The 14,888-nt window shown below is 57.9% G+C and overlaps 2 protein-coding genes across 4 annotated transcripts; both read left to right on the top strand.

The window, feature by feature from the left end:
• The first annotated feature begins 187 nt into the window (after positions 1-187).
• Positions 188-9,057, top strand: CLK2 (CDC like kinase 2). 3 transcript variants are annotated; one of them, XM_075041039.1, is made up of 13 exons: positions 188-390; positions 2,072-2,241; positions 2,425-2,659; positions 4,419-4,512; positions 4,860-4,926; positions 5,320-5,436; positions 5,670-5,836; positions 6,303-6,397; positions 6,763-6,892; positions 7,259-7,341; positions 7,575-7,654; positions 7,866-7,956; positions 8,396-9,057. In XM_075041039.1, exons 2-13 carry the CDS (start codon positions 2,072-2,074, stop codon positions 8,576-8,578), a joined length of 1,512 nt encoding a protein of 503 aa, XP_074897140.1. In that variant the 5' UTR covers positions 188-390; the 3' UTR covers positions 8,579-9,057. The 3 variants fall into 3 exon arrangements, with proteins under 3 accessions (XP_074897140.1, XP_074897138.1, XP_074897139.1); XM_075041037.1 differs by having other exon boundaries at positions 4,416-4,512; XM_075041038.1 differs by having other exon boundaries at positions 188-423; positions 4,416-4,512.
• Positions 9,058-11,121: 2,064 nt separating this feature from the next.
• Positions 11,122-14,785, top strand: SCAMP3 (secretory carrier membrane protein 3). Its single transcript, XM_075041040.1, has 9 exons — positions 11,122-11,267; positions 11,348-11,425; positions 11,521-11,661; positions 11,769-11,889; positions 11,982-12,110; positions 12,304-12,463; positions 12,730-12,831; positions 12,940-13,057; positions 13,202-14,785. The coding sequence occupies exons 1-9, from the start codon at positions 11,220-11,222 to the stop codon at positions 13,346-13,348; spliced, it is 1,044 nt and encodes a 347-aa protein (XP_074897141.1). The 5' UTR covers positions 11,122-11,219; the 3' UTR covers positions 13,349-14,785.
• Positions 14,786-14,888: the final 103 nt, after the last annotated feature.

Below are 14,888 nucleotides of genomic sequence, written 5' to 3'. Positions count from 1 at the left end.
AGCGGCGGCGGCGGCGGCGGCGGCGGCGCGGGACCCCGCGGCGGGCGGGCCGGGGCGGGGCGGGCGGGGCTCCGGAGGCGACGGCCGGCGCCGCGCCCCGCCCCTCGACCCCGCCCCACCCCGGTCCCGCCCCGCCGCCGCTGCGAGAGGGGCGGGGCTCGCACCGCGACGTGTGACGAACGGCGTGCGTGCGCGGTGCGTGCGTGCGCGGCGCCGCGGCGAGCTGCGCGCGGCCCGGCGGGGACCCGGATCGGCGGCGCGGTGGGGCGCGGCGGCAGCAGCGAGCGGCGGAGCCGGAGCAGCTGGAGCGGGGCCCGGGATTCCCGGGGGCCCACGGCCGCCATCACGGATTTCCTGTGGGACAAGCGCACCGGGCTGGCTGCGAGGACGGTGCGGCGCGGGGAGCGGCGCGGCGGGGCGGGGGTAGGCCGCGGCCTCCGTGGCTGGCGGGGGTGGCCCGAGACCGCGCGGGGCAGGCCCGGGCCGGCGGCTCTTCGCGGGGCCGCGGCCGCAGCCCGGCGGCCCGGGCGTTTCCGGGGGGGTGGGGAGCGCAGGCGGGGCCGGCCGGGCCGGATGGCCCGAGGGGGCCGCGGCTGGGCCCTGTGGCACCGGGGCGGGCGGTTCCCCACCCGCCGCCCCTTTCCACAGCCCCGCTCTCTCCCGGTGTCCGGGCCCCGTCCTTCGCTTCGCGGCCGGGTCCCGGTGCTTCCATTTTTGGCGCTCGGCGCGGCCCCGTTCACGGTGGAGGCCCCGCCCGGTGGCCGCGGAGCAGGGCAGCGAGCGCGGCCGCCATCATCGTCCCCAAACCGGTTCCAGACCTGCTGCGAAACGCCCCGGTGCAGGCTTTGCCTGCTTCTAAAGAGGGTGCCCGGCCTTGGCGGGCCGCCAGCGTCGCCTTCGCACGCTGCCTTTAATTAGAGGCTGGAAGCGGCGGCCGGTGTGGCGCTCGGCGCCCGTCGTGGGCACAGCGAGATCCGGCTGCGGAGTCGCCGAACCGGGGGGAGCCATGAGCGGCCTCGCAGAGTGTGGCCTTGTTCTGGGGGGTGATGCTTGCTTGGGTGCAACGACCCCGTGCCCTCAGATCACCGCATCACCGGGGGCGATTTTGGCTTTTGATAGCCCCGCTTCTAATGTCAGCGTAGGTGTGGGTGCGGGAAGGCAGCCGGGTGCGTGAGTGTACCTTTTGGGGGGAAAAAAATCACCAGTGGGAGGTCTGTGGACAAAGGGAGCTCCGGCTTCTTGCCTGTGGAGACGAGGCAGACTGAGCTGCTCGATGCTTTGGAACCTAAATACATGCAAAGGATGTCTTAGAGCTGTGGAGTGAGGTCTGGCAATGGGAGCGGGGTCCTACAAACTAGCTTCAGGGCTGGGACCCAGTGTGCCATCTTACCGAGAGATTTTGTCCTTTGCTCTTGACTCTCTCATCCCACCAGAGAAGCAGAGGTGAGCACTCCTCCCCTCTGAGGTAAGGCCTACAAGGCTTCGTTAATGCCTCTGCACATGGAAAGCGTGGTTTTGCTCCCTGGATGCTCTAGGGCCCTCTCCTCGCTTGCAGTGGGAAGTGTAGGTGTTGCTTGTTTGGCAGTAAACCAGAGACATCTCTTCAGGAGCTGCCCGCTTAGGTGTCTCCAGCACCGTTGCGCAAGGACTTTGGGCCAAGCACCGGTGATATCCTGAGCTTCATTTCACCTTCCTTCAGTTTCTTTGGTGGTGCTTATCCCCTTCCTCGGGAGCATGTTAGGTTAAAGAGAGAAGGTGGGAGCCCTGAAGGTGCAAATGCTGCTTCTGGAGCTGTGGCCAGTAGAGATGGACATGAAGAGGGGAAAGTAACCTGAAAAACAGAACTGCAGCAAGCACAGCCTGTGTGGGTGGTCACATTCTTTCTCATATGGGTTTCTGGGATCTCTTTTAAGTTCATCCCCTCCATCTCGGATCACCCCTGCACACTAAGACATGCTGCTGATTGCTTCCCCACCCTTGCCGTAGCAGTTCCTTGGCCACTGATGATCTGCACTGGTTTCTCTCCCTTGCAATTGCCTCATGTAGTCATCATCGTCTGTTGTCCCCATAGATGCCTCACTCTAGAAGGTACCGCTCATCAGAACGCAGCAGCCGAGGCAGCTATCATGAGCGCTACAGAAGTCGCAAACACAAGAGACGGCGGACACGGTCGCGATCGAGCAGCAGCGAGCGTGACCGTCGGCACCGTCGGGAAGACAGTTACCATGTTCGATCCAGGAGGTGAGTCTGGAGAGACGAGGCGGGACCTCAAACCCTGTGGTGCTTCTCCAGCTTGGCCAGAGGCAGATGTGGTCAGCCCAGCTTCTGGATGGCCTAGGCCTTGCTCTCGCATGCTCTGAGCTGTAACTTCCTCAGTGGTGTTCGTAATCGAATCCCCTCGGCTTGCTTGCTTCCCCCCTCCAGCTACGACGACCACTCAGGAGACAGGAGGGCCTACGACCGGCGTTACTGTGACAGCTACCGGCGGAACGATTACAGCCGTGAGCGAGGGGAAGCCTACTATGAACCCGAGTACCGTCATTCCTACGAGTACCGACGCTCCCGGGACCGCGAGGGCAGCTACCGGAGCTGCAAAAGCAGCCGGCGTAAGCACAGGCGGAGGCGGCGCCGCAGCCGGTCCTTTAGTCGCTCCTCATCGGTGAGTATCCTGCTGTGCTAGGCCTCCCCTGTAACCTTTCTCTCCCAGGTGGCGAGCTGGGTAAGTAGAAAACTCACTTTCTAACGCTCTCTCGGACTCAGCTTGAGAAATGCGTAGAAAGCCTTTGATGCAGACAGCAGTTTCTGTCCACCATCCTGATGCGCCTCGGCAGTGGCTGCCCTGTGCCAGCCGGGCACAGGCGGCTCAGACCCTCTCTTAGTGTTGCCTGCTCAGAGGTGGGAGGAGGACAGGCGTGCCTTGCGAGGCTGGCGTGTCCCCCGGGGTGGTGCTGCAGTCCTCAGCTCCTTTATCCCTGCAGAGCACTGCTTTTGTTCGGTGATGCTCATTAAGAGCTGTTTAGGAACCCTAGCCAAGCAGTCTTTTGTGCAAGGTTTGTACAGTAAACGTTCAGCTGATCCTGGTCCCAGAGAGCTCTGTCTGCCTGCAGCAGGCGGCTTGGTCCCCGTGGTCCCTGGTTCAGGCCTCTGTTCTGTGGCAGGAAGCCCCCGTCGCTGAGGGTTAGGTCCTGCATCAGAGCAGGATCCTTCTGGGTGGGCCCAGCTGATGTGGGATGTCGTGCAAGGGGCTTTGCAAAGAAGTAGAGCTTGTGGACCAGTCAATTCAGGTGGAGGCAGCAACCATCACAGGCTCATCCCAGCAGTGTCCCTGGCTTTCTCTTCTTGTCTGTTCTGCTGTTCACCTTCCACTTCTGTTAGACCCCAGACACGTTCTCTGCTCTGTGTGTGGAGCTCTCAGTGTTGTCTGGACTGTTCTGGCTGTATGTCCAGGGATGGGATTGTGGGCTGGATTCAGGTCCCAAGTCTGCTGGCTGGTTGCTCCCAGGTGTGGGGATACTTAGCTGAAGAACTGAAGGCAGGAATTTTCTCTTCTCTGGCATAAACCTCTTATCTGCCTCATCCCAGGCTGTCCCTATTCCCTGTTGGACCTCTGCTTCTCTCCTGGAAGTTAGTCCTTCCAGGATCAGCTTCTTTGGGGGAGGGTCTAGGAAGAAGTGTTACATCTTCCCCCAGGCAGTCACTCGTAAATTCTCTCTGGTTTTGGATGGATCGTTGTACCGAGAGTTGCTGCTGAAATCTCTGAATTCATCTTTTTCTGAGTGTTGGGGCTGGGGGAAGCTATGTGGGTGGTTGTTGGAATGGGGTGGGGAGTGCCTGTGTGGGGCAGCCTGGGCCTTTGCTTGTGCAGGACTTCCCAGCACCTGCCTTCTGCTGCCTTTCCTCAGTGGCTGCCGTGGGGCTGAAGTGAGCCTCTCCCCACGGCCACTGAGCGCCCAGCTGCAGAGTTGTGCTTCGGCGTGCTCTCTTGGCATTATCCAGGACCTGAAGGCCAGTGCCGTTCCTCTCTAAGCCCCCCGTAGGAGTGAGAGCAGCTGGCCCCTTCCACTGCCCCTCCGCTAGCCCTTGTTCTCACCGTCTCTGCTCTCACACTGGTTCGGGTGGGGCTGTTTGTAGGTTCTTTTTTTCTTTTTTTTTTCTTTTTTTTTTTTTGCTACAACAAAAAGCAAACTGTTTTTTTTCTTTTCTGAGCTAGTGTGTTGTATCTTGACATGTTCCCTTGCAATATCCCTATCGTTATATATTCCTCTGTGCCGTATGAATTGGCTGGGAATCTCCTCCTGCAACCCCTCCTCAAACAACCATGTGAATTTCCAAACCAACCAATGCGTGACGCTGGCTGCTGCGCTGGTTTGAAAATCTGATTGGTGAATGATGAATTCCCTGTCTGCCTGGGCCAGCAGCGGAGTCGACAGAGCAGCAGAAGGGCCAAGAGTGTGGAGGACGACGACGAGGGGCATCTGATCTATCGCGTCGGCGACTGGCTACAAGAAAGATGTACAGCCAAATCGTAACATAATTTAGCTCTCTAGTTAAGCTCCCATCGCAGTCGCAGATCTGTCTTATCTTTCTGTTTCATTTTATTTTCATTGTTTATTAAAGAGAAACCCTCTCCTTTTCCTTCCCCTTTTGTTAAAGCTACGTTTATATTTTGTATTGTTACTGAAGTGCCAGGGAACTAGGGCAGTTGCCTTGTGCAGCCGGTGTCAGCCTTCCGCTGCTCCGGTCTCTCAAGCTGTGTGCAGGTTAGGTGTTGCAATGCATTCTCCTCTGCCTTGTGTATGCACTGCATCCAGGTCATGCTCACTCTCTCATCTTCCTTCCTCTCTTTCTCTCCCTCCCAGATGAGATTATTAGCACCTTAGGGGAAGGCACGTTTGGCAGAGTGGTGCAGTGCATTGATCACCGGAGGTACGTCTGCTCCTGGGACAGGCAGGGACGTGGTGGTGAGGGAAAAAGAGAGACCGCAGCTAGTAATGGAGCATTTCATGCTTAATGCGGGAGCCTGGGGATGAAAACAAGTCTCTTTGTTTCCAGTATTCCTCTGCTGGTCTGGGCACTCACCCTCTTGGGTTGCCTGTGTGTTGGAGACGGGTCAGGGGGAGCCTCAGGGCTGTTTGTAGGGAGGGAAAAGGTGCTGCTTTGGTGGACACCCCTTAATACAGCCACCTTCTGGCTTGAGCAAGAGTGGTGGAAGGCTGTGCTGCACAGGATGAGACTGGTTCAAAAAGTTATTTTTGCAGGGCACAGGCTCCGTGGCCCAGCTCAGGGGTGATCTTGCACTTTCTTCCTGTTTCTCCTCAGGGGTGGTGCACGTGTTGCGCTCAAAATCATTAAAAATGTAGAGAAATACAAAGAGGCTGCTCGACTGGAAATTAATGTGCTGGAGAAAATCAACGAGAAGGATCCTGAGAACACAAAGTGAGTGTGCGCTTGGGGTTAAAATGGAACGGCAAACATCACAGCACAGTTGCAGGGATGAGATGAGAGAGGTGCTTGATGTTCTGTGACTGAATTTGTTTGTAGCTAGTTTTTGGAGGCATATTGGCTTGCTATGGGATACAGACTGAGCAAGGAAAGGAGGAGCCTAGTGCAGGGATAACATAGCCGAGTGGTGTGTGCAGATCTGTCCCAAATCAGAATTTTTCTCTCAGTCTTTGTGTCAGGATGTTTGACTGGTTTGATTACCATGGCCACATGTGCATCTCCTTCGAACTGCTGGGGCTCAGCACCTTTGATTTCCTGAAGGACAACAACTATCTGCCTTACCCCATCCACCAAGTACGGCACATGGCCTACCAGGTGTGCCAGGCTGTGAAATGTAAGTGTTCATTGCTCTTCTCTCCACTGGTCCTTGACTGGCCTGGAGAGCTGTGTGGCTCCCAACATCTGTGCCAGTTTTGCAACTGGTGGCCCAAAGCAGCAAGTTTTTGCTGCGGTGCCGCTGTGCCAGTTCTGAGACTGAGCCTTCCTGCCCCTCCAGTGGCGAATGCGTGCTTGGAATGAATCCCGTTCCTGATTGTAATGTTTTCCAATGCATGTGGGCTGGCAATAGCTCAGGGCACTTCAGCATCCACCCCCTACACATTCTGATGATCGATATGATAAATCTTTGTGCTTCTGCTGAAGCATCTTGGCCTGGACTAGCCTGGCTGTTCGCACCACTTCTAAATGTGGGCTAAACTGGTACCAGTATAAGCAAACTGAATTAATGATGTTCGCTCTTTAGGTGGGTGCAGCATCGCTTTGCTTCTGTTCCGTCACTCCGACTCTGTTTGTTTCCTCAGTTCTGCATGACAATAAACTCACTCACACTGACCTCAAGCCGGAGAACATCCTTTTCGTGAACTCTGACTACGAACTCTCCTATAACCTGGAGAAGGTAACAGCACTGCTTTGTGTTAGAGATCTTCTCTTGGGTTCTTGGTATCCCAGACCTTAACAGCAGGTGGGAGGAGTTGGAATGTGGCCCCAGGAGACACGGGGTTGACCGACTACATTCATGCACTTGTTCAGGGCCTATGTCTTGGCTTGGACCGCCTGTGTAGTCTATAAGTAAGGCCGTAGGGACCACAGGCTTACCTGGCTGATGGTGAGAGTTTGTCTGGAGACTGTGTCAGCACTAACATACCCTCTGAAGCCTTCCCATCCCGTGGCACCCTGTGGCAAAGTCTTGGCTGTGTAAGGAAGGGGCTAAGTCCACATCTTGAAACTCTTGAGTAACTGATACCGTTCTCCCTCACAAAGAAGCGGGATGAGCGGAGCGTGAAGAGCACAGCCATCAGAGTGGTGGACTTTGGCAGTGCCACGTTTGATCATGAGCATCACAGCACAATTGTCTCTACCAGACATTACCGGGCCCCAGAAGTCATACTGGGTACGTAATGCTTGGTCTTTCTGCAGAGGCAGGCATTCACCTCGAGGGCACTGGGTGCTGCCTGCTGGATTAAGGAGCATTTTGTCTCCACATGATTCAGTAGCTGTCCTGGGTTTACCCTGGGAGATGAGAAGTGCTTTGTTTAAAATGCTCTACAGTGCTATTTTCTGGGAGGGCCAACAACTTCTAAGTTGGTGTTTTGGCATTGCTACCAGCTGGGCAGTATATTGCCACCAGCATATTGGGAGCATGGCTGGAATGGGAATTGTTTTCCCGGTTGGTTGTTTTTAAAAGGGCGAGGGAGAGAGATTTGGAATCTTAAGCCATAACTGATCTTTTATTTAAAAAACATTGGATTTTTTTTAGAGCTTGGCTGGAGCCAGCCCTGTGATGTGTGGAGCATTGGCTGCATCATCTTTGAGTATTATGTGGGTTTCACCCTGTTTCAGGTGAGAACTGTACGCTGTATGGCTACCTCACAACTGATGAAAGAGGATGCTGGCTGTTGCCCAGTACAGCCAGGAGCCTCTGGGAATGATGGGGGTTCCCTCCATCCCTGCAGTCTTGTAGAGATGACCAAGGTGTTGCCCAGCAAGGGGTTCTGAATGGGGGAGTACCCAGGGGTGGAGGTTGAACAACTGGAATCTGTTACATGCCTTTCCTTTACATTTCTCTCTCTCAGACACATGACAACCGTGAGCACCTGGCTATGATGGAGAGGATCTTGGGGCCAATTCCTTCTCGGATGATCCGGAAGACAAGGTGCGCAAGGCCAGCTGGGCACCGCAGGCTTGCCAGCTCTCCCCTACTCCATGTGTAGCAGTTCTCTCTGAGGGATTGAGCTTTGAAGCTGCCTGCTGAGCCAGTTGCCCATGCTGCTGCAGTGTCCTGAGTAGTGTGCACTGCCAGGGCTGGCGCATTGCAAAACATTTTGTGCTTGGGTGTAACTTGTTCTCATCTCTTACTCTGACAGGAAACAGAAATATTTCTACCATGGCCGCCTGGACTGGGATGAGAACACCTCTGCTGGCCGCTATGTGAGGGAAAACTGCAAGCCGCTGCGGGTAAGGCAGGGTGGGCAGGAGCACCCAGTTGCTTTATCCTTTTCTCATTGCAGAGTCTTATAGTGCCTGCCTCAGTTGTGAAGGTTCTTCCTGTGGGCAAGGTTGGGCCACCAAAAGGGTCAGACCAGTGTCTTCCCAAAGGAGCCTTGCCTGTCCCAGACATAAACTAGGAAGACTGCAGCAGCCTGAGTTTAATCTGAAGCGGATGAGGAGAAGGAGGGCACGGAGACCTCAGGAAGTGCCTGGGAAAGATGGGGGGGGGTGGTGAAAACTCAGCAGTTCCATGCTTGGTAAAGCAGCTCAGAGCACAGGTCTAGGATGAGTCATGGTCTGAACAAGCCAGTCTTCCCACAGCTTAGCTGTTCAGCCCAGGGAATGTACTGTGTCCAGGACAGGGTGCAGTGTCCTTGGCCCTAACATCTTCCCTTCATCTCCCCAGCGATACCTGACCTCTGAGGCTGAGGACCATCACCGCCTTTTTGACCTCATTGAGAGCATGCTGGAGTATGAGCCGTCCAAGCGCATCACCCTGGCCGAAGCCCTCAAGCACCCCTTCTTTGACATGTTGGAGATGGAGCCGAGCACAAAAATGTGGGACTCTAGCAGAGACATCAGCCGGTGACGCCACAGGTGCCAGCCTGCCCTCAGATTCTAGCCCCCGTGGAGGCCTGTGTGATTTCTATTCAGACACTTGGTGCTTTTTTTTTTTATACATGAGAAGAACTCCCTGGACATGTTTGTAAAGCTGTTAATATGTGAGATACTGTAAATAGCCCATATTCTATATTGGCCTCTGAGCACCATGGGCCCGACCTCCTGCTGTTGCTGCTGCCATTGTCGTGAGGTGAGAGGGCCTGTATGTCCATACTGTAAATACCTCTGTTTATGTGCTGCTTTGTCTCCTGTTCTCTCCTGCCCTCCTTGGTGTAAATACTCCAGGACTTGCAGCTCTCTATAGCTTATCTGTTTCCTTGTAAGTTATGAAACTGGTGGGACCGCATGGGAATTATTTTTTGGATCAATGTCATAGCCCATCCCCACACCAGAGTTTTATAAGAATTTTGTACAGTCTTTGTGAAAAATAAATATGAAGCGAATAAACCACCCAGTCTAGGTTTGGACCAGCAGCAGCCCCTCCTGGGGCTCTTCTGCTGGTCAGTTGTGCTCCTGGTGTGCAGTGGTTGTACGCTGCGCCCTGCAGAGGGAAGGAAGGCACATCCTCTTGTGGGATGAAAGGTATGTTGTGGTCCAGGAAACTTCAGTAATGAAGCCAGCTCTATCCACCTGCACCACTCCTCCCAAGCTTGGATACTGGCCTAGTATCTGAGCTTGCACTGGGTAGGAGTTGCTTTTGGCCCTCTGAGGGCTGCAGCTGGACCTGAGCAGATTCAGGGGGGAGGCAGCAAAAGTCAGGCTAGTCCCTTCATCATGCCCTGTGATCCATATTGAGGTGAGATATAGAGGAAGGAGGGCAGTGGGTACTTCAAGATACGTGTTGTCTTTAGTGGAGAAACTTCTCACTCCCTGGACAGGGTGGAGCACTGGTGACCAGTGATGGCTGTTGGAAAATGGGTGTCCAGGTGCCCACATTTGGCTGTGAAACACATACCCCAGTGTCTGTCTGTGCCTTTTTAGCTCATCAGCTCTGCAGTGAGGCTGGGGCTTTGGCTTAGACTTTTCCATGGGGATTGCTGGGGATGTTTCAGACCTGATGGCAGCTCTGTGTAGGTGTTCTGCCAGCATGTCTGGGAGAGTCTCACTGGGATGGTGTCAGTAATGGAGCAGACACACTCGTGGTCTGTTCTGCAGGAGCTTATTGCTTTGCTGTGGCACCATCTGTCTGTGGCAGACTGTGTCCTGGCTCTGGCAGACTGTCGTCATGCAGAGGGATAAAGGAAAAGTCTGGCTTCACCTGGAGTTAGCGTGTGGGAGTCTCAGGAGGGGTGACATTGAGTCATCTTTGTGAGCTTGTGATCCTAACTTAAAGAGCTTGGGCTGGAAGCTTTCACCTGCCTCCTGCGGTATCGCTCGGCTAGGCAGCAGCCAGCCAGGTGGTGTGTGCCAGGCAACAAGAGCAGGGAAAGGCCATGTTCTGCTCTGTGTGTAGCCAGCCCCCGGGTGAGTCCGGAGGAGAATTAGATTGACCAAATAATACCTGTGGTCCATCTCAGACTAAAAAAAAATAGTCTGCACCCACCGGTGCCCAAAACCTGAATCCACAGCTTTTACCTTCCTAGCAGAGAGCACAGTTCAAGGTGCCAGCTGTCTGCATTGAAGTAGGAGCTCACAGATTTGTGTGTAACGTAAGTCTGTGTTCAGAGGCTAAAGACTGTTTTTTGGCAGAGAGGTGCAGTTCCTGCTAAGCACTGAGAGCTGGGATGGGAACTAGAAGCAGGTACAGATAGATGTCCTGTGCTGTTCTCAGGATGCTGAGGAATGCCTGTTTGGGAGGGGCTGTCGGTATGCTGTCCACATGCAGCTGGTGGTTGATGGAATTGGGGATCCCTATAAATAACTGGTCCAGGAGACACAAAAGTTAAATTCCCTAAGCTGCTTGTCATGCCATGAATTCTTGCCTGACTTTTACTTCTGTGGAGTCTGCTGTATGGCTGGTTTGGGTGGGCTCAGTGGAACAGCTGCTCCACTGACCACCCCAAGGGTAAAGCCTGGGGGGTTCCTTGCAGGCTGGAGGTGAACAGCACCGCGGCCGACCTGGTAAGAGTCGGGAGCTCAGCCGAGGCGTTTGGATGTGAGGCCTCAGGGGGACCTGCAGGAAGGGCCTGCTGTGTGGTAGGCCTGGCTGAACGGAGCTATCGTTGGGTAGAGGAGCCGGCCCTGGGCGGGGGACCCGGAACCGGGGGGGGGGGAGTATGGGGGACATGGGGGCCCGGCCCTGGGATGGGACACCGGGAACCCGGGGGGACGCGATGGGGCCCGGGCGGCGGAGAGGTCTGGGCCCGGCCCGGCGTTGCCATAGGCCCGCTGTTGCCATGGCGACGCGCTCCCGGCGGGCCCTGCGCTGGGCGGGGAGGTGGGGAGGGAAACGCGCCGACACGTGACTCTCGGGCATGTGGCCGCATCACGTGCTTGCCTCCACCCGGCCCAGCCCCGCGCGTGCGCAGAGGCCCCCTGCAGGGGGGCTCCCCGGGGCCGCAGGCGGAGCTGGTGACGTCACGGGGCGGCGGCCAATCGGCGGCGGCGGCTGAGGGGGCTGAGGCGGCGGCGGCGGCGGCGGCGGCGGCGGCTCCGCTCCCGGCCCGGCCATGGCCCAGCGCGGCGTCCCCGCGGTGCTCCCGGACAACCCCTTCCAGGTGCGTTCTCTCCAGGGGAGGGGTAGCGGCGGCAACGGCCTGGTCCGGTCCCCACGTCACACCGGCCGCGTCTCTTGCAGGACCCCGCGGCGGTGCAGCCCTGGCCCGGCCCCGAGCGCGCGGCGCTGGACACCTACAACCCCTTCGAGAGCAGCGCGGTGAGGCGGGCGGGAGGGCGGCGGGGCCGCTTCCCGGCGGACGGGGCCCTCCCGGCGACCAGCGGTGCCTTACCGTGTCCCTCTTCTTCCTGCAGCCGCTGCCGCCGTACCAGGCCCCGTCGGCGGCTCCGCCGCCCCTGCCAGCGGCCGGTATGCCCCCGCCGCAGGCGGCCGCGCAGCCCCCGCGTAAAGCCAGCCCCACGGAGCCCCGAAACTACGGCTCTTACGGCACGCAGGTAGCGGGGGGGGCGGCGGGAAGGCAGCTGCTGGGCCTCCGCGGGGTGGACAGGGGAGAAGGTGGGAGCCCCAGAGCCTGCGTTCTCCCTCCCCCCTTGCCCCGCAGGCCTCGGCGGCTGCCGCCACGGCTGAGCTGCTGAAGCGGCAGGAGGAGCTGAACCGGAAGGCGGAAGAGCTGGACCGGCGGGAGCGGGAGCTGCAGAATGCGGCCCTCGGTGGTGCCGCACGTGAGTGGCCTGTGGGGCAGGGGAGGGATGGCGGCCACCTTCCCCTCAGGCCCCCCTGCACGGGCACTGCTGCTCTCTCCTTCTCTCTGCAGCGAGGCTGAACAACTGGCCACCGCTGCCGTCCTTCTGCCCAGTGAAGCCTTGCTTCTACCAAGACATCCCGGTGGAGATCCCTGCTGACTTCCAGAAGACCGTTTCTACCATGTATTACCTCTGGATGGGTGAGTCCCTGGGGGAAACCTAAGGGCAGATCCTGGGAGGAGGTAGAGGAACAAGCGTCCTGCATGTGAGTGAACGCTGCTGCTCTGGAGAAGTTGTGATTAACGTGTGGTGCCCAGGTCTGGGGGGCTGAGCCCTTGGTGTGGGGAGTGGGGAGCCTTGCTCGGGTTGTCTGACCCGCGTCCTCTCTCTCAGCCAGCACCATTGCTCTCTTCCTGAATTTCTTGTCCTCGCTGGCCTGGTTCTGTGTGGAGCCCTCATCCGGTTCCGGGTTCGGCCTCTCCATTCTATGGGCTCTCCTCTACACACCTTGCTCCTTTGTCTGCTGGTATAGGCCGATGTACAAAGCTTTCAGGTGTGTATCTGCTTGAGCTCCCAGGCCAGCAAAGCAGTGGGGTGGGGTGCATGGCTGGTGCTTGAAGCTGGGGAGACTGGGCTGCTCGGTTAAACAGGCCCTTGCCCTGAGTGCAGCACCGATGGTGTCTCAGCTCCTCATGGCCTTTGGGTCTGGGGGATGGGGTGATTCTGCACTGAGCTTTGTCTTCTCCTTGTGTCCCCCACTTTAAGGAAGGTTTGAAAGTTCTCTTCTGTGGCCTAACCTCGCCTATCTCTTTCTCCCAGGAGTGACAGTTCGTTCAACTTCTTTGTCTTCTTCTTCGTCTTCTTTGCCCAGAACGTGATGTACGTGCTGCAGGCGATTGGCATACCAAACTGGGGATTCAGGTGCGTGTTGTGCTGACCCCAGGGAGCCCTAGCCGGCCAAGTGCCCCAGAAAGGGAGGAGGTGGGTGGGGAAGAGGGAACCTGTGGGTAACCGCCTCTTGTTTTGCAGTGGCTGGATATTGAGCCTGATAGCACTGCGGAAGAACACGGCCGTGGCTGTGATGATGATCCTGGTGTCTTTGTTTTTCACAGCAGTGGCTGTGTTGGGCATCATTATGCTGAAAAAGGTGAGTTTGGATTGAACCTCGGGGCCGGAGCACCCCACTGGGAGGACAAGGGTGGGTTTTGGCAGGCATGGAGTCACAGCTCTGTTCACTGGGAGTCCAGAACGGGGCTGGTGCTCTGACCCCGAGCCTGCTGCTCTCTTCCAGATCCACTCTCTGTACCGCCGGACAGGCGCCAGCTTCCAGAAAGCGCAGGAGGAGTTTGCTGCGGGGGTCTTCTCCAACCAGGCAGTACGCACTGCAGCAGCCAACGCTGCTGCAGGTGCCGCCACCAATGCCTTCCGGGCACCCTAGCTAGGCAGGGGCCCCGGCTTCTCATCACACGTGGGCTCTTTCTAAGGAAGAGGAAATCCAAATTGCATCTTCATTGGATCCCCGTGTGTCTGCATCAGCTGTCAGAGGCTGCCTCATCCCAGCTTGGAAGTGCTGGTGCCTGAATTGTCTGCTGCTCTAACCCCTTTCCTCACGGATGGAGGCTGTTCTGGTTTGTGCTGGTCCTGTCCCCTCAGCAGACTGGGGAAGGAGTGGGATGGGAGGTGCTGTGGCCAAGCCCTGTGCCTGTCATCACCCTCCCTTCCAGCACCAGCTGCTGGGGGCAGGTGCCTCCTCCAGACGTGTGACAGGGACCAGGACCGAAATGGCTGCTCACCTCCCTGGGCTCTTCTGTTTCCCCACCTAGTGATGCCACTTGTGTGCCCTGGGTCATGAAGGTTCCCCTTGTGCCCAGTCCCAGTGCGTGCAGGGGCTGGCTCTTCCCTGGAGGCTTTTGCCTGCCTTCCCTTTGGCGTGGGACCTGATTCTCTGCCAAGAAAATTGTCCCCCTCTTCCCCCAGGGGCTTGCTCCAGTCGAGGGGCTGACTCTGGCCCTAGGTTGCCGAGCTGGGAGGCAGCCCTACTCTGTTCCCTTTCCCTGTCCTCTCCCTTTCTCCTTTGCTGGGCTGAGCGTGCTCTGGGTGCAGGGATAAGGAGAGCAGGGCTCGGAGAGGCAGCAGTGGAGCATGTGCTGCTGGTGGGGCTTCCTGCCTTCAGCCTGTGTGCCTGGCCACAGCCGTCTGGGACTGGCACATGGTGGACCCTAAAGCTGGTCTGGGCACTGAGGAGAGATCCTGGTACCTCCTTGGCTCCCTCCTCACCTCTGGTGGGGGGGTGAACAGCTTCTCCCTTCCTCCTCTCCCCCTGCCCTGAGGGTCACTCCTCGCTGCCCCTGGCACTCTTCACCCTGAGCCTGTCCCTTCCCCAGGGCCTGAGCCCTCCTTCCTTCTGGGGGGCTGAGCTGGTCCCTGTGTGCAGCGCTGCCAGTATGTACCCTGTGTCCCCGCTAGCCCCTGGTGTCCCTTGTCCCATGTGCCAGTGTCCTCGGGCATCCCTGGGCCTGGTGTCCCTGCGATGGGTCTCCTGAGTTCTGCTTCGCTCCATCTCCTCTCTGATGCTCCTGGGTTTCTCCCTGCTGCTCCTGGGCCAGCTCCAGGCCCGCAGGGCTTGGGGGGCTCTGCCCAAAGGCAGGGACTGCTCTGGGTCCCCCCTGCTCGTGCCTTCATCCGTGGGGGCCGGTGCAGGCGGCAGCTGTGGGGCTCTGCCCTGTCCCGCTGCGGTGGGAGCTGACGCTCGGTGATGGCAGCGGCCCCTGTTCCAGCCGTGGCCGTCTGTCCTGCCGCGGCCTCCCGTGTGTTGCTGCGCCCGACGCCAAGCCGCCTTCAGGTTTTATTTAAGGAATAAATGAAGTTTCATTCACTCCGTGCCTCCGCCGTCTCTGTGCGCTGACAGACGGGCGCGGGGAGAGGCCGGTGGGGCGGGCCGGACTACAGCTCCCGGCGTGCTGCGCAGGGGCGGCCCC

Source organism: Buteo buteo, chromosome 11, assembly GCF_964188355.1.
Source record: "Buteo buteo chromosome 11, bButBut1.hap1.1, whole genome shotgun sequence".
Lineage (NCBI taxonomy): Eukaryota > Metazoa > Chordata > Aves > Accipitriformes > Accipitridae > Buteo > Buteo buteo.
Note: the sequence above shows the minus strand (reverse complement) of the source record. Positions and strands in the feature narration are given on the sequence as shown.